General features: G+C 58.0%; 1 protein-coding gene across 5 annotated transcripts in view; it reads right to left on the bottom strand.

Moving 5' to 3' along the window:
• The window catches only part of ABR (ABR activator of RhoGEF and GTPase), a 178262-nt gene that overhangs the window by 10791 nt on the left and 145378 nt on the right, over positions 1 to 22093 (bottom strand). The window contains exon 1 of one of the 5 annotated variants that reach the window (XM_065897144.1): positions 11660 to 11821. The exons of the other annotated variants lie outside the window; for them this stretch is intronic. Coding sequence (XP_065753216.1) covers positions 11660 to 11821 — 162 coding nt within the window. Of the gene's footprint in view, positions 1 to 11659; positions 11822 to 22093 lie in introns of those variants that run through there. 5 annotated transcript variants of the gene reach the window in all.

Raw genomic sequence — 22093 nt, 5'->3', positions numbered from 1 at the left:
TGGGTAGAGCATTTTTTCTGTTTTAGTTCATGTATGTATACAGATATTTGCTAGGGTGAAATGGGGTTTTAGCATTAATACTATTTTAATTTTTATTTCATTTTTTTAATTAAAGTTTTATTCTAATGAGACCCCACCAAGATTTTTACCCAGGGAGTGACATGATTTAATTAGCATTTAGTATTGCTTAAAGATCTTGGTGGTTTTTTTTTTTTTTTTTTTTTTACCCTGGTCGCACAGTGCAGCTTGTGGGATTTTATTTCCCCAACCAGGGATAGAACCCATGCCCCCTGCAGAGGAAGCGTGGAGTCTTAACCACTGGACCGCCAGGGAAGTCCCTTGGTTTGGTGTTTAAAGATGTAAAGGATGAAACATCTTGTTCACATACAGTAGATGGGGCTGAACCTCTTTCCTCTGTATTTGCCTTCAATTGCATAGATACCTATTATCAATATTTATTTTAAATGATCTCAGCCGACCATTTCCATCACTTTTGTGGAAAGAAAGAACTGGAAACCACGTGACTTGTGAAAGGGCCGGAAACCCGGCTTTTAGAGTCTTTTACTTTCTCAGCTCCTACATCAGCACTTCAAGTGGCCCCTCTGTTGCCACGCAGGAGGCCTGGGAGCCCTGAGCCGAGTCCCCCAGGAAGCCTCGGGCTCCGCTGCAGAGCGAGGTGGTGGTGCAAGGCCCTTCTCTGGCGGGTCGCTTTTTGGCAATAGCTCTGGTGGGAGCTGAGGATCTGCAAGCTGAATGCTTTAAAACTCTTCTGCCCTCATACCCCTGGACCGTCTCTGCACCCCCAGGGCACCTCATACCCCTGGACCGTCTCTGCACCCCCAGGGCATGTACACCATAGTCCGAACACTGCTGCTCTAACAGGCCCCTCGCCACAAAGGAAAGCTGGACCCGAGTCAGTCCAGGGTGGGCTGGGCCCCGGTGCTTCTTACAGCTCAAGGTAAGACCCCCGCACCTTCTATCACCCACACACCCGCTGGGGACAGGGGGCACCCAAGCCTCCGACAGGGTCTGGGCCCTGCATCTGGGCCCAGGCCCAGCCTGGAGAACAGGACAGAGGGAGAGTGGTGTGGAGAGGACCGAACACCTCCTCAAACATGCTAGGGAAGCGTGTGGGACTCACAGCCTGGCTGCTGCCCCGACTCTCTGTTCTACAAGGCTCGGGGCCAAGTCCTACTGGGCCCCTGAAACCTTCCTCCCCTAAACGTTTTGTCCCAACCCTCACCGGGCCTGTGGCACAGCCTGCTCCTTCCACTTCCTTCATCCCCTCCTGAATCCTGGGTCTTGGACACAGGGCCTTGGTCTGTCCCCAGCCCTGACCTCGAGCAGTGGCCACCTGGAGTAGAGAGATCTCCACTGCTCTTCGTCAACTGGGGCAGATACTACCCTTGGGACACACATTCTGGAATGACCACCTGCTTCTAATGCAGCTCTCTCCAGTCATCAGCGTAAGCCTCGGGCCAATTCTGTGGTCCTGGCCCCTAGTGCCCCTCCCCTGCCCTAGCCTCCCACGACCTGGCACCTCCTGGCAGCTGCTGTGGACGGAGCCAGTGGTCCCTCCCTGGGTCCTTGAGTGGTATGTGGACATAGCCCAAGTGGGGAAAGTGCAGGGAATGAGAGTCAGACCGACCTGGGTCCAAATGTTCACTCTTCCACTCAACTGTGTGAATGTGGGTAAGTCACTTAACCTCCCGGAGCCTCAATTTCCCTACAGGGGTGTCCATACCTGCCTCAGAGTGTTGCTATGGGAAATAGTAACAGCGACTGATGGGTTGTGAGCCATTTCCTGTAAGTCTGGCTCTGTGACAAACCCCTGACATACAGCATCTCAATCAATCACCATAACAAGCCCATGAGGTTTAAGCCTTTCTAGCTGCTCCCCTTCTACAGATGAGACACCAAGCCTTAAAGAGAATGAGGAGTTTGCCCAGTGCTACACGTCTAGGAAGTGAGAGCTGGGGAACAAAATCAAGTATCCCTGACTCGCCCCAGCTAAGCCTGCAAGATCCTACCCAGCCCAGCTAGGTGTACTGCACCTAGCCTGGCACCCTTGCCTCTTGGCAAGGCAGCTGCTGTGATCATTATTTATCTAGAAAGGAGACATCGGCCCTCCACGGTCTGCCACCACAGGCTGACCTGGGTGCTGGCAGGCCAACCCCAGTACAATTCTTTCATTCCTTCCCTCCCCATCACTTCTATTCCAGCTGCCAAGTAGCAACCCTACATTTTCCTGGGAACATCTGAGACAGGGCCTTAGCAAGCCCTGATGCTAAGGCCTAATCCCAGCCCTGCTTCTTCCAGAAAGCCTTCCCAGGTAACTCCAGGCCTCAGGAACCTTCAGTTCCCCTCTGCCTCCCTGCCACGCTAGGACCCCGTCCCCTGCACAGTTTGCTCTTGTTTCAGCCTATCTGAGGCCAGGTCTGGGTAAGGTGGCACTGTCGTGTTTTACTGTGAGTCCTGCCACCGCCCTGTTCCAAATCCCGTCTGCAGGTGCGGCCCTGCCACCCACGTGGGGAGGCCTGCCCAGCCCCTCGGTGCCCTGACAATGAAGCCCTGTCTCCCAGGAGGCCAGCAGCCTCCAGAAACCAAGTCTATTTCAGGATGTCATTTAAATACAGAGAAGGGAGGGTGCAGAGTAGAGAGGGACATGGCACATTTTCCAGAGAAATAATGCTGTCTGAATTGCTGTGGTTATTTATAACCCCTGGGAAATGTGGACTTTGCTATTTCCTGATTAGATTAGCACTGGGGGTGGAGGAACCAGCTCCCTGGATGTCAGTGGACAGGAACACCTGACCGCTCACCCTCCAGTCCCAGCCGATCGGTGCTGTGCCCCCCCCCCGCCTGGGGACCAGGTACCAGGGGGATACCAGATCACCTGAGGTAGTGACACAGATGGGGCTGCGAAGGGCCAGGCTGGGGAAACCCCCCAAGAGGGGCCCCTCCTTCACCACACAGGTAACAAAAATGCAGTGGGGCTCCCCGCAAGGAGCACAGGCAGGAGACAGAAGCAGGCCATAGAACATCCCGGAGAAAGTTATAAACGAGTGGTTGAACACAGCCTCTGGGAGCAGCTCGATTATGTCCTTTTTGCCTTTGCATTTAGACCTGGTCAGGTCATGGCTGCACATTCAGACCTCTCCTGTGGAGAAGCCGCTGCCCTCTGGGACTGATGTCCCCCAGAGAACCCCCCAGGTCCCCTGCAACAACATCCTGGGCCCCCGCTGGGAATCCTGCATCCCAGGCAAGGAGTCCACAGAGTCTGAGAGAGAATCTGGCAGGTGGCTGGGATGCTGCCTCACGTTCCTGGGCCTCAGCAGCCTCACGTTTAGGACAGGAAATGGGCTCCCCAGCCTTGCAGGGGGCTGAGAGGATTTGAGGCCCTGAGGCCAGGGGAGGATGCTCTATGTGCACCCAAACACCCCCCAGGTGGTGGGTGCGGCCTTCGTTTCAGGAATGTCCTCAGGAGTCTCTTCTGAGGGGTCTAAGCCCTTCCTCCCACCCGTTTCTCCCCAGCCTGGGGCAGGAGACCCTAATGTTCTCTCTGGCTCCAGAGCTGTTCACGGCTACTTCCTAGTGCTTGGGATTTCAGAGGCACCAGCGAGTTTGGGGGCCCCCTTCCTGCTCCCCCTAGTAGGTGACAGAGTCCTTTGGAAGGTGGGCACAGTCCTCCCCCCAATCCCACACTCCCTCCGCCACGCAGCTCACCCCTCCCTGCGGGCCCTCACGGGGGCTCAATCCACAAGGAGGGGTCAGTGTGGGATAACCTGTCACAACCGGCAGCTACAGTCCCAGCACAGAACACAGAGCAGCGGCACAGTTACTTTGGGAGGTAACACGGGGGCTTGCGGGTGACAGGGACCCGTGAGAACAGTATTCATCTGGGCTCCCAAGGGCTCCCAGACCCCACTTTCCCACCCTGTGGCCCCTTGGCGCTGAGCCTCTTCCCTCAAAACCTCACACTGTCATTTCCACAGCACAGACCCTGAGGAAGCCCGCCTCCTCGTGCACAACCCCTGACCTCCTGTCCCTCTCGGGCCCGGCCCCACTCTTTCTTTCGTTGAGCACTGCTCTACCCTCTGCCCTCTGGGCCTGGGGCCTGGCATCCTGGGCCTGTCCTGGGTTGGTGGCATGGACTTCACTCGAAGCCCAGAGTTGTTCTGGGGGCTGATGAAAACTAAGTGCAGTAAACCATAGTATAGCTGAAGTTGTCACCCTCACAGGTGAACAGGACACCGAACAGAAGGCAGAGGTGTGGCTGTGTTTTGGGGACCCGGCCGGAGGCTGAGCGCTGGGCCGTGGAGACCAGGCCCTGAGCCGGGTGTTTTGTCTGACGGGGGGACATTTCCTGTGGCTCCCAGGTCAGTGGCCACGGTGGCGGCCCCGGCCGGCCTTCTCCTGCCCTCCCCCAAGTGCGTGCACATGCTCTGGGCTGGTCCCCTTGGGACACCAAAGCCAGCCTGTCATTGGGGCAGACCACAGGCGTGAGAGGCACGGTAGGGCTGGCAACTGGGGGAACAAACAGGGCACTGCCAAGAGCCTGCCTCCCCTCCCCCTGCCCCGGGAAGGGTACTGGAGGGTTCCATCAACGTGGCCGCTTGAGAGAAACTCAAGAGAGGCAGGGCGGAGTGGGAGGGGGCGCTGGGGCCTGTATCCTGGCTTCTAGCTCAGCAGCTGGTTTAGGGGAGACCAAGGTCAGCCTTAGTAAACTGAGCCCATTTTCCCAGGGGCCCCCCCACCATAAGGTCAAGCAAGCTCTGTCCCTGCAGCCCTGGCCCTGCAGGGTCGGGCACCCTCTCCAGGACAGCCACACGGAAGGCCTGTGCACACTGTCCTTCCAGGCACCAGGATGAGGCCACTTCGCCTCCGCTTGCCTCCCCTGCCCCCCGGAACTGTGCAGTTCCCTGAGGCCCACGTATGGGAAGGGTTTAGCAGCTCTGAATGAGGCATTTATTGAAGCCAGGTTAGCCCTGTAGAACCCACTGTGACCTGCCCCCCCCAGCGCCCTGCATTCCAGGGCTCAGCCTCCTCTGTGCCGCCAGGCTTTTAGCCCTCAGGCCGGCACAGCTGCAGACAGAACTCGGAGAGGGCCCGTCTTGCCCCGAGCCCCGGGGACCCGTCTTCCCCAGAGTTGGCTTGCCCTCCACTGCCTGCCCGGCCTGGAGACTTCACCCCAGAGCCAGGCCTCAAACCAACAGCCAGCAAGCTGTCCCGCCCAGCTCAGGGCCACCAGCTGACGAGCACAGGGTCACTCTCGGGAAAGGGACTGGTCGGGGCTAAAGCAACACAGGGGCAGCCCCCAGCAGCCCTGTCCCCAAAGGGAAGGGGCCACCTTAGAGGTCAAAGTCCCAAGCGAGGGGCTCCCCCAGGTATGACCGGGAAGTCTCATGCTGCTGCCACGGAAAGAAAGGCCAAGGGCCTTTAGGACTGCCATGGGCTCAGCGGCCTCCCTCCAGACTTAGAGCGGTTTGGTAAGAATTATGAAAGTCCTTCTCTGAAGCTGAATTCATGTTCCCTGCCCAGGCCAGGAACATCATCTGGGCGCAGAGCCTGCTGGTGAGAATGCAGCTCGGCAAACCCACTGCCTGTACCCGCTCTGAGGGGCCTCTTGGTGGGCTCTTCGCAGGCCCCACGTGCGGGCCCATTTCTGTGCACTGCTTGCTAGGCTGGGTTCTACACCCCCGGAAGCTCCCCATCGAGGGCACACAGCCTTGACCCCAGTGGGGCCCCACGACCACCCAGACAACCAAGAGATAGCCGTAAACCCGAGTGGGCCCTGGGCCTCCTCCTTGGCAGGGGGGCATGATGGCTAAAAGCACTTCCTGCACTAAGCCGCTCGGTGGGACCTCATCGTGTCACTCTCTGAGCCTAACAGCACCTCGTGGGTTATCACCTAACTCACAGAATGAGCTAAGAATGATGCCTGGTACTCAGCACCGGATCAAAACATGTCAGCATCACTAAAACTGGGCTTAAACTCCCCAGTGGCTTGCTGCTGCACTCAGATTAAAAGCCCATCTCCTCGTCAAGGCCTGCAAGGCTGCTGCCCGCTCTGTCCGAGGTCACTTCCTATGCTCCACACAGCCTCTGAACCCACCACGGTCTTCCCAGGCTGCGGGGTTTTCACCTCTGCCTGGAAGGCATTGTCCCCGGATCTTTCAAGAATCCTTTTTGTCATTGAAATCTTAGTTCAGAATTATCTCTTCAAGCAAGGCCTCTCCCCTCTGCTTTATTATCTAATCTGCTACCCGATTTTATCTTCCTGCAGTACTTGCGCAGCGTAAAAGGATCTCATTTATTGCCGGACTCTCCTATGGACAGCAAGTTCCCTGAGGGCACGGCCTCTGCCTGGGCTGGAGTGCCCAGCACATGAAGGTGCGCCATCAATATATTCAGAGACCAAATGAACAAACTGGGCCATGCAGGCTGGAGAAAGCAACGCCCTTTGTTCGGGACAGGGGTCGAGAAGCCCCACAGTCCTGCTCGCCTCTCTCCTCCCGTGCTCAGTGAATGGCTGGCCGTGGCCCAGGGGCAGCCCTGTGACCTCTTCCACCCAGACTTTCCCAGCATGTTGAGAGTTTAAGGCTTAGGCGTAGGAATCTTGAGACGTGGCCAAAATCATCATATGAACTGGATCTAGGAGATCATCCTGTTCGGCTCCTTCATTATACTGATGCCAGAGAACCAGAGAGGTGAAGCGATCTGCCCAAGGTCACACAGCAAGTTAAGACCGTAGACTCAGGATTAGAAAAACGAGGCCTCTTGACTCCTACCAGCCCAGTGCCCTTCCTTCTCTGGCCTCCTAGGCTACACCAGCCTGAGAGGAGGCGGGGCGCTCCAAGTAGGAGGCCAGAGCACAGAGGGGACATTCAGGTGTCTGATGGGAAGGGGAGCTGTGGCTGTCGCTGCTCTGGCTGTGCCCCTCTGAGGCACCCACCCTGGCTGGGGTCACTGTCCAGGAGAAAGACGGTTCCACCTTCTGGCTCAGGCATGAGTTCCACTCTCTCTCAACCAAAGCAGAATTGGTGAAATCACCGTGGGGCTACAGGGCCCTCCCAGCCTCTCTGCAGCAGACTCCCACCGGCAGCTCCCAAAGTCACTTCCCACCTCTCTAGGCCCACCTTGGGGGACCAAGGACAATGGGGCCTTAGTCTAAGCCTCACTGGGATCCAGGACTGACTCTGGCTTTCTCCCGGGGACTGCGCAGGCAAGTTCCAGGCACGGGGATGTGTGTTCCTTTGGGTGCAAGGGAGCTGTCAGAACACGAACATCTTTCCAACTCCTAGCACGATTTGACGGGGAAAAGGGAGCCAAAATAGCACCTGCGGACCAGCTCCTGACAATCCGGGCATCCAGCAAGGCCACTCAGCAGAGGGCTGGGCCTTTCCAGACTTGGGCGCCCTGACCAGCGCCTGGTAACTCCCCCACACCGGCACCTGCAGAAGTTGCTGGGCTCTTTCCAAAACGTCTGCCCTCCTGGGCCTTCACGGCCTCTGGAGAGTCCTGCACCACTGGGCTTGGGCAGAACTGGCAGGCTCAGCTCTCCCTGGTCCAAGGCCAACCAAAAGCTGGGGCACCAAGCCCAGCATGGCTGCCTGGCCAAGCCACCTGTGGACCACAGAGATGCTGGAGAGGGCCGATGCCCCTTCTAACCTCCCCAGGCGCCAAGAAACAGCAGCTTGCCAAGTGCACTCAGAGCACGGGTTCCTACCTGGGGATCCGTGACCCTCTCTGAAACAGCACACAGTTTGTGCATATGCGTGGCTCTGGGGCTGGGTGGAGCTCCATAACTGTCATCAGATTCTCAGAGTCGAGGACTCCTGCTCTGTGGAATCAAACAGGCCTCTTGGAAGCCAGCTTAGTGGAGAAGTGGGAGCAGGGGGGGTCAGGAGGCCACCCGTGTGGCTCCAGGAGTAAGATCCTCTCCCTCTAGGGAATATGTATGCTGGCTGCAGGGAGGCAGGGAGGTCTCACTACTCCCCCTTCTAAGCCCCCAGCCAGCCAGCCTGGTCACAGTCCTGGCCCACACAGAGGCCAGGGAGGAAATGGCTGGCCGCAGGGGTCTCCAGCCCCGCGGAGAGGCACTACAGGCCGCTTCCGACAGCTGAGGGATCGCTCTAGGGGTGTGAATGGGCATGTGAATGGTGAAGACAGGATGCAGGTCCCTTCCCTCCGGTAAATAAGGTGGAGGGGGGCAGGGTGGGAGAAAGGGGGTAGGGGAGAGAGGTGGGCAGCCGGGGCAGGAGAGGTATCTATTGGTGTCTAATAAGGTTTCAAGATCTTTCTCGATGCCCAGAGCCAGGTGATGAAGTGAAAGTAAATGAGCCCAAGACATCCCTCTATACCCCAGCACCCTTCTACCCTCAGTGCCTGGAACAGCCAGTGAATGGCCGACTGAGCCCTGGGGACATGCACATGGTGTGCATACCAGATGCTACCCGTTAGGAAACTGTCAGGTTATATTACAGACTCTGGAAGGGGTCTGGAGCTGTCCTGCAGTTGCAATCAAGATGACAAAGAGAGGGACCCTCCTGAACCCTAGGTTCCCCAGACGAGTGGCCCAAAGAGGGCTCCCCATCCTGTCTTTCTTTGGGTTGCACCTCTGACCTTCCCTAGAAGTAGAGGGGAGCAAACCCCACCTCAGAGGAGGTGGACTCGTCCTGGAGCTCAGCAGGAAACATCTCAATTCACCCTGCTGGCCTCTGGTTTCCTGAGAGAAGCTCTTTGGTGGTGGGGAATTCCCAGACCCATGTGGCAACCCCTCGAAGTAGAGGCAAGGTCATCAGGAACCATCCTAAACTCTCCCCCACTCCCCTGGACCCTGCCAGTTCAGCCTGAGTCCCTGCCAGTTCAGCCTGAGTCCCTACCTCCAGCCAGTATCTGGCCTGGTCTGGGTCTGGACGTCTTCACCTTGGCTGCAGGGCAACAGTAGGGGCATGGATTCCTGTCTCTCCCCACCCCCGAGACAAAAACTTCTGGCCTGGCCGCTGCTTCCCTGGGGCACTCCTAGCCTCTCTGGCTCCCACGTGACCCCATTAAAACCTTTGGACACTCTGTGGGGTAGGGATGGGATTCCTCATTCAGTCCTTCTCCCTCCCAAGTGCAACCTAAGGATCTAGAAACAGGCAGGATGGGAGGAAGACCAGGCACGGAGCCTGGTCTTGAGTGTGATTTAAAGCCAAAAAAAAAAAGGAAAAGGAAAGCAGAAATGTGAAGTTAAACGCCGAGAGCACTGGCAGAACCCACAAACTCAAATGCCACGTGTCTCCTCTGCTCAACGCTTGCACAACAAGTCGACTGCCAAGTCAGAGTCTGGAGTGAGGCTTCAGCCCCAGGACTCTCCTCGGGGACAAGCACAACCCCAAACAGAGCTCCCCACTGCGGACCCAAAGGAGAGTCTGTGAGTGGTCCCTACCGCCCCTCTTCCAGCGAGCGCAGACTCCTGGGGCCAGAGGCTCCACAGGCTAACACTGGGCTTTCTCCATTCAAACAGATTCTTCAGCCCCAGCACGGGGTCCCCAGATGACTCACATACGCCCCCCTCCAGGCTTCATGAATCTTTAGTTAAGTGGCAGCAGGAGGGCCACAGGTGTCTCAGGCATCCACAGCATCACATCCTTGTGGCAAAGTTACATGAGGAGTTAATGAGGTGACCCCTCCTGTCAGGCTGGGCAGTACCTGGCACCCTTCCCCCACCCACCTAAGCTGCTGCCTGATCCCAGCCCCCTCATCTGGCAGTGAGCCTGCTGCACTGAAAAAAAATAGGTTAATGCAGCTGGGAAAAGAAGGGAGGTGGGCAGCGGGTCCGGCTCCACAAGCCTGCCTGCTCACCCACCAACCCCGGGCACAGCAAGGCAGGTACAGCAGGGTGAATGAATGTCCCTCTGTCACCCACGGTACAGACCCTTGTGTCTGTGACACCAACATACTTTGTCACACAGCAGGAGCTGGAGGACTGAATCACCCGCCGCACAGAGCATCCCAGCGCCACAGCCACCCTGCAGTTGCATTGATGCCAGTCAGCTCAGCAGCCTGGCTGGCCCGCGCTCTTGCCCAGAGGGCACCGTCAGACACAGAAGTGTCAGATGCCACCAGAGGTGAAGCTGGCTAAAGGATTCCTGAAGCGGCTTCTTGGTTTTGCTAGTCACTAATGCCCAGGGAAAAGAACTGAAAGTCTGGAGTTTCAAGGTTGAGAAACTGCCCCCTACCTGCCACCCCCCAACCCCAGCCAAGGGGCAGGTAAACCGGAAGGACTCTGTTTGGCTGGGACTGGGCCAGGAACCTGCTGGGTCACTTTCTCGCCAACCTCTGGGTCTGGAAATGGACAATGAGCTTTGGGCCGGTGTCTGCTGGCCTCAGCAGGGGTTGGGAAGGGGGTACAGGCGGGGGATGGCTCCGGGCTGCCGGGCACAGACAGCTGCCTCAGCACGGAGGGGCTCTGGTAGCAGCTGAGGCCAGCAGGGCTCTGCTAGCCTCGTCCCTAGAGAGGCTGAAGGTGACACAGGGGCCAATGCAGGACAGCTCAAGTTGCTGCCCTGCCCAGCACTTTCCAGGACTGATGTCCCCGCTGGGAGGTCACGTATGCCCCGTTGGAAGAAGATGAAAGTAGATAAGGAGCCAACGGGCCCCAGATCACATCCTCTTGCAGGTGCCAGGAGCCTCTATGCTGGCTGGCAGTGAGGACCTGCGCGGAGGGACCCCCCTCGGGCGGGCTTGTAAATCCCCACCAGCAACACAGACTAGCCACGCCTCTGTTATCACCACCTGGAAGGACAGGCATGGCCCTGGCCAGCCGGGACAGGCACCCTGCGACATTTGCTTAGGTGGTTAATCTGGTCTACGGTTATCAAGCGCTCGCTGTGTGCTAGGCGATGGCCTGGCTCTTCCTCAGACGCCCAATGCCAGGGCCCAAAGCCAGCCCTGCGGCAGCCTGCCCAGCTGCAGGACAGTCAGCTTCTATCTCAGACTTTCATCCCCGCCCAGGTCTGGGGCGGCAGGCAGGATGGGCAGTCTGCCCTGGCTCAGCTTGGTCTGAGCTGCCTGCTGGGTCAGGAAACCCCTGGCACGCTGACTGAGTTGCCTGGTGCCTGACTAGCACTGGGCCAGCAGGCCTCTGGGTGGTCCCTGAAGAGGCAGCCTGTAGCCCCCAGACCCGGCAGCACTGCCAGCTCCCCACAACCCCAAAGAAACCTCACACGGCCGGTGGTACTGAGGTGCTTCCGCCGGTGCCCCTCTGCAGAAGGGGCGGCCACTGGACGCAGGGGGTCGGGCCTGGGCTGGGCGCTGTAGGGGAAACTGAGACCTAGGAGCCCCTCGCCCCATCTGTTCATATTTCTACCCGCAGAGGCAAAGAAAGGAGGCAGGCAGTCCTCTCCCACAGGAGACAGCCCCCCTCTTCCTGAGACAGGGACAGAGGTAGAGAGAGCAGGGCTCGGAGGCTGGGGTAGCAACAGCGTTAACCATCACGTTAAGGCCACTTAGAGCCCACCACAGCTTACCCCAGCCTCTGTCCCAGGGTCCCTCAGTCAGGTAGGAGGCGCAGTGAGCTCCGAGAAGGGGCTGCCCAGAGCCCCAGCAGGTTCCCCGCCCACCTCAGTCCTTCTCATCCACCCCCGCCGACCCGCTCCAGCCCCTTGGGCACCTTTTGGCGGAGAAGCTTGCTGCGCACGCGGCCCCAGAGCCGCGCGCCGGTGTTGGGCGGCCGCTTGCTCCCCGGCTCCTCCAGCGGGTCCAGGCAGCAGCGCTCCAGGGGCTCGCACACCGCCTTCAAGCTGCAGTCGGGCTGAGGCAGGACGTCTGTCATGCCGGCGGCAGCGGCAAAGCCCGACCCGACGGGGCGAGCCTGCCTGCGGGGCCAGCTCAGCTCCGGGGACGGGGAGGCGGGGAGGCGCGGGCCGCCGGGGCTCCGGAGCCACTGGAGGGAGGGTGGGAGCGGGCGCAGCCTCAGCCAGCCGCCGGGACTGTTACTCGAGCCGGGCAGGGAAGCGCATGGTGCGGGGCTCCGCTTTCTCCTCCCTCTGCGTCCTCCCTCCCCAGAGACACCGCTGGAGCAGCAACGGCTCGCTGGTCCCGGCCAGGCTAGCGGGAGGCCAGCCCCGAGCGCGCGGCACAGCGCCCGAGGCTGCCAGGGAGCCCCGCCCCCAGCCCCCCCCCAGCGGAGGAAGTGACTCAAAAGAGGCGCGGGAGGCTGCCCCCTCCAAAACACCCAACCTCCCGGTTTTAACTCTTGGCAGGCTGGGCGTCCTCCACACCCATTCTTCAGCCCTCCCTCCAGCCCCTCCTAAAGTAAGTTTGACAAGCAGCACATCCAGCCAGGCCCTCCTCTCTCGAGCCCTGGTTAACCCCTTCCCCACCAGGCGGCGCCTCGCGGCTGGGGTGTCTGCGGGAGGCTGGGGGAAGCCAGAGGGGGTCTGCAGAGCCCAGGGCTCAGGGCCAGGAGCCATCACCAGCTGCCCTTGTCCCGGGCAGAGGACCAGTCCTGCCCCGGGGTTCTACTCCTGCCCCAGATGCCTCCCTCAATGCCAACTCAGTGACAGGGCCCGACCCGCGTGGACTCCTGTGTAAAGAATAAAGAAGATCCCTAGCTGGGCAACCTCCTGGGCTTTAGCAGCCCCAGAGGGAATCAGCTACTATGGACCTTCTCTGGGGACATGAGCAAAAAAATCCAAGGACGACACGGGTTACAGATGCCCAGCAAGAGGTGCTCCTCTCACGGGCCACTTCTAACCATCGCTGGTGCCCTTCACCAGAAAAGCCAAAAAAAGGGCTGTGCTGCTGGGGGCAGAGCACGTCCACTGACAGAATGGCAATAAAAGCCACTCTGTGCTGGGTGCCTTGGGATAGAGAACTAAGAACTTGTTCTTGACTCTCAAGTTGATGAATGTTCATTTCACAAGGTAACAACTCAGTGTCCGGTGTCTGGAGAACAGAGAAAGGCCTGAACCCCAGATGATTAGGGTCCACACACCCCAGAGGCGTCCAGGCATCCCACCCTGTAGAGCTTGGCACGGGGGGAGGGAGGAAACCAGTATTTTCGCAGTGCCAACCGTGAGCCGGGTCCCATGCAAAGGGCGTTCAGATATCTGCTGGCGTTGAAGCCTCACGACTTCTGTGCCGTTGGTGGTATTGTCTAGAGTTGTGAGGACTGGGGCTCAGGGAGATGAAGTTCTCGCCTGAGGTCACGGAACTGCAGCTGGCTAGTGACAGGTCTCCTCCAAAGGCCCTGGCGCTCACAGCCACTGAAGTGTGGCTGGTTCTCTGGATTCGGGGAAAAGAGGTGGGTCAGGCCACCAGGGCAGGTGGGTCGGGGCCCAGAAGCGGCCCCTGGCATCTGGAATGCACCTGCTGAATCTCAACTAGCGCACACGTCTTGGGGTTTACCATCAGAGCCCGCGGTGCTTTTGCAGAAAGGGGTGGCTTCACCACAGAGGGAGCCAAGCCTTGATCATGACAAGAGACGCCCTTCACCGAGCTTACTATGCGACAGGCACCACGCTAACCCTCCACTTGGAGTACCTCACTCACTGCTCCCCCAACCTGAGGAAATATGTCCTCACATCCCCATTTTTCCATTTGAGGAAACTAAGGGTACAGAGAAGCTAAGCCACTTGCCCAGACCAGCCTGGGCCAGGCCACAAACAGAGGTCTGGCTAGGCCCTCACCACTGTGATAGCCCAGTGTGGCAGGGTCTGTGCTGCCTTCTGCCTGGAGGTGAGCATGGAGTCCTGGAACTCTGCTGGACTCTGGTGGTCCCTGCAGGGTGGCTGGGCCAGCCCCATCTCTTCTAGGGCTCCATGCTCCACACCTGCTTCTGCACGGTGCAGACAGGGCTGGGCCGCCAAGGCTTCACAGAGCCTCCTGCTACCTGAGCTAAAGTTGCCCAAAGCCAGTGAAGCTAAGCAGGGCAGAGCCACGACCGTTTTCCCAGTAACCCCTGAGCGGGAGGGGAAGAGACCCACCAAGGCAGGGACGTGCCTGTGTCCCCTGCCCAGCCGGGGCCTGAGCCACCCTTCTTGACCCACCCCTGACCTGCTCTCCCAGGGCACCTGGGGGCCACCTCTGAAGAGAATCTCCCTCCAGCCCCATGAGGGGCCAGCAGCTGCCCCCACCAGCTGCACAAAACCCACCTCCTCCAAAGGTTCACCCATTCCTGTGGTCTTCACCTCTTCATCCCAGTGATTTCATTCAAGAGGTACTGATTGAGGGCCTGGCTATGTGCCCAACCCTGGATAGGGGCTGCGGAATCACAAAGATGAATCAAAAGGCTGTGCTTGACAAAGCTGCCAACCCAAGAGAGAGGAGACAAAGGCTTAAACACCTCTTAACAGGAGGCAGAAAGGCATTCATGCACCTGGCATTTACCAATCGTGCACCTACCACACGTCACACCCAGATGGACAAAGCATCATTTTTGCCCTCAAGAAACCCAGTCTTATGCCGCAAGAACAGCACAGACCAAGTGTGCCACGAAAGCTGAGAGAAAGGAGAGGAAAATTCTAGCCAGAGAGAATCAGGGAAGGCTTCCTGGAGGAGGGGTTGGCGTGGGCCAGAAGAGAAAAAAGGATCACCCTCCCTGGCTTTGCTCTGCATCCCTCAGCTAATGGGCAAGTGCTGGTTGTGTAGCTGGCCGGCAAGGTGCCATTATAATTGCTAACCACGTTCACCTGCTGCAGACACGTGGTCCGTGCTGGGCACTGCCAACTGTTAACTTCAGAACTGGCCCCTCACTGGCTTTCTAAGGTTCTCTGTCCTCTATCTGGGTCACATGCCACAGGATGCAGTTGGGGGGATGCTGAGTAAGGTGCGTCCCCCGCCAGGTGTGCGGGAGAAGGGGGGCAGTGCAGATCCTCTTCCCAAAGCTTTATACTTCTCTGTCTTAGGAACCCCAGGCTCAACACTTGTCTGGGTAAAGCAAGCTCTGATTGGATGAAAGATGGCCAACTGGTCTCCATGGTGACATAAGCGCCTTAGCAGATGGATAGCTGTTGGGAGGCTCTTCCCTTGAGATGCTCATCTTTCCTTCCTCCCTGTGGGCTGGGGGTTCTCTCTAGGGACAGCACAGATTTGCCTTCTCTTCCCCAAGCCTGACTCACTGCTTCCTGGAAGCAATGGTCTAGGAGCAGGCTGCAGCAGGGGGGGGTTGGGCAAGACAAATGATCCTAGCAAGTTCCTCAAAAGCAGCCGTCTGAGTTCTGCTCCCTCCAGCCCCCCACAGACCCTTCCTCAGCTTCGCTGGGTGGGCTAGGCTCAGGCTGTCCCGGCCACCCTGGAAGTGATGGCACCCCTTTCCGCTCTGTCCATCCTGGCAGAACCGGCCTCTGAGGATGAGCAAAGGCCCCCTGTCTGGATAAACAGAGCCGGGGTGGGAAGGCCCACGTGAACAGATGTCGCTGCCTTTGGAATTAAAAACATTCCTAGTAGACTGTCCCATCCTCCCTCACCCCCTCCCCAGGCTCTCTGCCAAAGGAGTGAGAGGGGCCGTCCCCAGGGAGGTGCGGGGCAGGACCCTAGGTTACACCGAGGGAGGGGTATCTACCTGGGGTGGCTGGGACCGGCCATCCAGCACAGCTATGACTGAGGCAAAATCAGGCTAAAGGGATCAGCAGAGGCATCACGGAAGAAAAAAAAAGGTCAACAGGGAATATATGTAGCCTGAGCTGTGTGGGCAGGAGAGGCAGGGACTGCCACCAGTGCTGCGCGGTGACAGCTGGGGATGGGGACGGCTTCCAGGCGAATCCTCCAGCCTGTGAACACCAGGAGGAAGTTTCTTTCTCAGAACCCTGGGATGCTGCTGCTACTTCTCTGGAGTGACCTCCTTTTCCCCACTGCAACGACTTTCATCTTTCCTTCAGCCCAGACTGGGACCCCGATTCCCTGCCCCTATCCTCCAGCCAAGTGACTTGAAGGCAGGAAAGGGGGTTTCTGAGCAGCCAGCTAGACCAAGGCCACAGGCACCCCGGCGAGGACAGCCTGGGGGTGAGGGGGAGGGGAGAGCCCCAAAGGGCCACCCGGGGAGGCTGGGTGCAGGAGCAGGAGCTGGAGAGGAGGCTGGGATGGCGCTGAGGAGGACCGAGAGGGGTGTGGTCCGGGGTCAGCCAGGTGTGCTCCCTTCAGCCCCAGGGGAGCAGAGCTGGGAGGCAGGGTGTGGGTGGAGAGCAGGTGGCGTGTGAGGCTGGGAGGGCTGCAGAAAGGAAGCCCATGGTGGTTCCTGCCCAGAGACAGGCACCAGAGTCCAGCCCAGGAGAGAACCAGCAGGGCGGGCAGTGCACGGGAGCCCGGGGCCCACGCAGAGGGTGTACGAGTTGGCAGGGAGGGTGGCACATCGCAGGGAAACTGTGAGAAAGGGGGGCGGGAGAGTCCCTTTAAAATGAATGGCCCTGGGGTCCCTGCATTCCTAACGTGTGTTCTCACCTTGTTCTGTACCGATCCTAACCCAAACTGTGGATCGGAAGGGCAGAGATCTTCAGAGAATGAGAAAGTGAGACCCGTTTATGTTTTTCCATCCACACTTTTTGGGCATCTGCTATGTCCCAGGCCTGCATTAGGCCTGGGGACAGGAACACTTTGCTCAAAGTCACTGAGTAGCCAATGGCAGAGCTGAGCCTAGAAGCTACTTTTCCACTCATTTACCCATTCATTCATCACTGACTAGATAGCCACCACATGCCAGGTGGGGAGGACCCTGAACAGGTCACAGCTCACTTGGAGCTGTGAAACTCCAAACCGAGCCCTAGCCAACCCACCGCTGACCCACCATCCAAGGAGATAAGTGCCACCAGCTGGGGACTCTTTCAGGCATCCAGGCCAGGACTCCGGGGTCTGGGCCCTGCCTGCTAACAGCTGTGCATGGGGTTACAGGTCTCTAAGGTCTGGAGCCTCAACTCTGTAGATTAGTGGTTACTGGTAGCTTTAGATGGCCACCTGAGAGAGAGTTGGGGAGCGGCTTCCAGGATGTTGGGACAGGCGGCAGCCAGGACTCAAAGGTAGTTGCTCTGCAGCCCAGCCTCAAGGTGTACCATGACCCTCCCGTCTCCCAAGGCCTGGCCTTGGAGTCATAGGACAGTGCAAAGCACGGGCTGTTCTGCACACAGCCTCACCCTCCACTCTGCCTGGCCACCCCAGGCTGGTGTCTCGAGGGTGCTTGGTGGCTCTAGGAGAGGCTGAGACAGCCACAGGGCTTGCCTAATGTGGCTCACATCCTAATGTCCTAATGTCCTAATGGGCCCTGGCAACTCCTAGTAATTCTCACAGCATATTTGGTCACGGAAAAAGGGTGGAAAATCCACTTGAGCCTTTGGGAACATCTTGTATACCTAAAACAAAACCCACCAGGGATGGAGTGGGTAGAGCACACCCACCACACATCCATCCATTCCTTCCCACACAACTCATGGATGGAACTCACAGCCAGACTGACACCCAGACCCCGTTGGCCGCTTGCCTGCTCCCAGGATGGAGGCAGTATGGCCGGGGTCTCCCAGCACAGCCAGGGGCCTGAGCACTCCAGGGGGCCTCCCAGGCTGCAGACTGAAAACACAACAGCCTCAGGCAGGGGGGTTTGAAAGTAGGTCAGGGTCCGCTGAGCCTCCATGCTTTTTTTCTCTTTTGCTAATATTAAGCAACTCTTTTCCACCCACTCTGAGCTCCAAATGAACAGAAGAAAGCTCCTGGGAGCCACGGAACCAGGGTGTGAGTCCTGCCTGGTCACTGTGGCAGCCACTCCCTCTCTCTGGGCTTAGTTTCCACACCTGTCAAACAGGATCTTGGACCAGACAAGTGGTCCGCGGTGAACTTTTTTTAAGCAGAGGATACAGCCCGCTTTCTTTCTAAATGAAACTTTAGGCCAAAGTCTCCCTGCCCCCAATCAGCTAACGGCAGAAACAGGGAGCAGAGGCCCCTGGCTGAAGTGGGGTTCCAGGGCCCTACCCACTCACACTGCCGTTGTCCACCACTCCCTGCCTTGGGGGCACCTCCTTGGGTTGCCCCAGTAATCCCCAAGCCCCGCAGACTCTGAAGCCTCTGGTCCTCCTTTAAGGACAGAGGCTTAAAGGAGGACAGTTCCCATGAGAACTGCTATTCCTCTACCACAGCCATTGGCACTCGCTCCCCTCCAGGGTGGGCAGATGTGGAAGTCGGGAGATTAGGGGCTTTTTAAGGAAACTTTTGGGTCAGAGTCCTGGATCCGAAGCTCATGTTTTATCTCTACTTTTCTCTCTGCTTTGGGAAAACTCTGGGCCTCTGCTTTGCTGGTGTGGGTTCCCTTCGGTGGCCTTACAATAGGATAACGCTTGTCTCATGGAGTCAGTCTGGTTGGTGTTTTCTAGGTCACCTCCGGCCTGAAGCCAGGGCAGCTCAGCTCTTGCCTCCAAGGGTGTGAGCAGGCTATGCCTCGCTTTCCCTGTGCCAGCCCATGGGGAGCGGGTGGCACCTGGGGGTCAGACCCTCACCAAGAGCCCCCACTGCCCCCACGGTTCGTGCCACAGCCAGGCTGGGCTGGGTGAGGCGCTGAGGTGGGCTGTGCAGCGCCCACAGCGAGGGAGAGCCACACGAGGCGCCCCCGATCAGCATTCATGTACAGCCTCAGCCCTCACTCAGGGAGTCCCTGGCAATTCCCCTACTAAGTCCTTCTCTCAAAGGTTTTGAATAAAATCAAAGACAGGGCCTTCCTAGGAGGCTGAAGTTGCAGCCTCCGCCAGCAGGAAGGTGAGCGGTTACTGGGAGCGTGCAGTAAGCCAGGTACTGTTACCTCCGAGGACTCATCTGGTCCTTGCACAGGTTTGAGAGGGAACACACAGAGAGGTCACCTCGCTGTTAGATGGTGGAGCTGCGATCAAACCTGGGTCTTCTGCTTCTGAGTCTAGGAGCCCCCGGGGCCCAGAGCTGGGACAGCACCCTCTTTTGGTTTGTTGAGAGGCGGGATTGTTCTAAGGGCCTGAAGGAATCAGTTCCCAAGGTCCTCTCCAGATCAGCTTCTCTGTGCCTCTCACTTCTCCCAGGTAAGCAGGGGGCATTCCCACGCAGGGCAGGAGGCAGAGGAGACCCGTGCCTCTGTCTGCTTCCTGCCCAATGCTTCCTGTCTCCAGAACCCCCTGGGCGGAGCCCAGGCTCCCCAGATCAGGAACACCCGGAGACGGAGGTAGCTGAGCGGGGGCTGGAAGAGAGAGGTTGTCCTACAAGTGCGGGGAGGCCTTTGGACAGCAGGGCGGGCCCTCTCGTAGGATCCTGCCCCGGGCTCTCCCGCATCCCGCTGCCCACTCTGCTCTCCAAGTACAACCGAGCCATCCAGACCTGCCTTGAAGAGGGACAGCAGGCGAGGCACTGGACAGTGAACGGCTCTAGTCACCTGGGCCCTGGGAGGAGGTGGTGTCAGAGGCAGGGAGAGGAACAGTCCCGGTGCCCCCGTCCCTCCCCGTCCATGTGCTCCTGGCCTGGCACAGTGGCGATGATGGCAGCGAAGGGAAGAGCCCCCCCATGGACCTGCCGAGAGCAGCAGGCAGCACGGATATAAAACACGGCCTCTCGAGGCAGACGCTTCCCCAGGACGTGCACACCCAGCCCAGGCTGAAGGCAGGGGAGGGGTCCATCTTCCAGGGAGAGGCTGGAAAGCCACACCCTGCATGCTCACTGCAGTGTCCCAGGGCGGGGAGCTGCCTAGCTGCCTCCCTGCAGGCAAGTTTTCTCCCAGCTGCCCTTCCCCCCAATCCGAGTCAAAACCGGCCACTCTCTGGGGACAGGGCCTGGCTGTGGTCAGTGTGGCCTGAAGGATGCATGGGAGAAGGTGTTAAGGACACCCGGTAATGTCCCCTGTCGTTCCACACAGGGAGGGACCCAGGCACCCAGCTGTGAGGAACCCGAGTGGAAGGGGTTCTGGGTCAACCAGGCCAACGCCCCAGAGCCCAGCTCCAGGGCAGTAAAGCTGGGATGCTTGACCCTTGGGCAGAGTCAAACGGGGACAACAGACACCTCGGGGGCCAGAGGGAGGTACGTGGGGTGGGGGAGCCCTCGACTCCTGCCCTAGCAGCCTCCCGACCTGCACTCACTCCGAATTTCCTTATGCCCTGCAGAGTAACTGAAACCAGAAGTAGTTCCCGCTGACAATGACCCCTTGTTCCCAGCTCATCACTCACTCTGGGCCTGACCGCGCCACGCCGCCAGCTGAACGCGGCTCTGAGGGGGATGCGCCCAGAGCTGCTCAGCCCAGGGTGGGGGCACAGCAGGAAACCTCAGGCTGGCAGGTCGTGAGGCCCCAACCTTGACCTCCTGCCCACTCCGAGGTCGGTTCATCAAAGCTGGTCTGACTCCAACAGCATAAGAAAACAGACGTGGCCTCAGCCAGCCTAAGGCCCAAACACAGGGGCCACTTGCAGGTGATAGCCTTTGGGAAGGGGGTTTGCTTGACAAGCTACACCCAGAATCCCTGCAGGAAGGCGGAGGACAGTGGACCTGGACCTGCCGGCTTGGGCAAAGGGCTGTCATCACTAGACAAGGACAGGCCTTGTGCCAGGTCCTGTGCCAAGGGCCTCACGGACTTTCCCCTCTGTTCTCTTTACCACCCATTTTACAGATGAGGAAACTGAGGCTCACAGAGGTAAAGTAACCTGTTCTCCCAACTAATGAATGGAGAAAGCTAGACTGAAGCCCAGATCTGTCTGGCCTCAAAGCCCCTTCAACACTGACTGAATGGTCGCAATTCTCCTCTGTTCTCTTCACTACATGGGGAGGTCCTGTTCATTCTTTGCATCCACCACACAGTGCCTACCACTTAGAGGGAGTTCAACAAACAGAAATGCGGGAATAAACTAGTGAAAGCGTGGATATGCACTGACCAGCTCTTTCAGGGACATTCCATCCTTTGAGCCTCACAACAAGCCTGTGATAGAGGCACAGTGGGGATAATTGTCCCCATTTAATAGATGAAGAAACTGAGGCCTCCAAAGGTCAAGGGACCTGGATGCATTTTCCCACCCTCAGCCCAGTGTTCTTCTTACACTGTCAGGGTAACTGCACTCCACACTCAATCTATCTAAACCACTGACCGAAGGGAAGACAAACAAGTTAGGAAAGGAGGGCCAAGGAGACAGGGATGCCTAACCTGGGGGAGAGAAAGCCAGCGGGCGGCAGCTGTTTTCTTCAACTAGAAGAGGCTAATGGTGACAGATGTAAGCTTTTATATGTAGAATGAATAAACAACAAGGTCCTACTGTATAACACGGAGAACTATACTCAATATCCTGTGATAAACCACAATGGAAAAGAATATTAGAAAAAGGATGTGTATATATGTATAACTGAATCAATTTGCTGTATAGCAGAAAGTAACACATTGTAAATCAACTATACTTCAATAAAAAAATATTGATTGAGGGGCTTCCCTGGTGGCGCAGTGGTTGAGGGTCCGCCTGCCGATGCAGGGGACACGTGTTCGTGCCCCTGTCCGAGAGGATCCCACATGCTGCGGAGCGGCTGGGCCCGTGAGCCATGGCCGCTGAGCCTGTGCGTCCGGAGTCTGTTGCTCCGCAATGGGAGAGGCCGCAGGAGTGAGAGGCTCGCGTACCGAAAAAAAAAAAAAAAAAAAAAAAAAAAAAAATATATATATATATATATATATATAGATTGAAAAAAAAAGAGGCTAGGGCTTCCCTGGTGGCGCAGTGGTTAAGAATCCACCTGCCATTGCAGGGGACACAGGTTCAAGCCCTGGTCCGGGAAGATCCCACATGCCGTGAAACAACTAAGCCTCTGTGCTACAACTACTGAGCCTGTGCTCTGGAGCCCATGAGCCACAACTGCTGAAGCCCGTGCGCCTAGAGCCCGTGCTCTGCAACAAGAGAAGCCACCGCAGTGAGAAGCCCACGCACCTCAACGAAGAGTAGGCCCCGCTTGCCACAACTAGAGAAAGCCCGCGCACAGCAGCAAAGACCCAACTCAGCCAAAAATAAAATAAATAAATAAATAAAACAAAATCTTAAAAAGAGGCTAATGGTGACCAGTTGTGTCCTGGGGGGGTTGGGGGGCCTGATCTCCTGTTACAGCTGGAGAGAGATGAGCAACCAGGGGTGGGGGAGGGGGCGTGGTA

The sequence above is a fragment of the Phocoena phocoena genome, chromosome 19, assembly GCF_963924675.1.
Source record: "Phocoena phocoena chromosome 19, mPhoPho1.1, whole genome shotgun sequence".
Classification (NCBI taxonomy): domain Eukaryota; kingdom Metazoa; phylum Chordata; class Mammalia; order Artiodactyla; family Phocoenidae; genus Phocoena; species Phocoena phocoena.
Note: the sequence above shows the minus strand (reverse complement) of the source record. Positions and strands in the feature narration are given on the sequence as shown.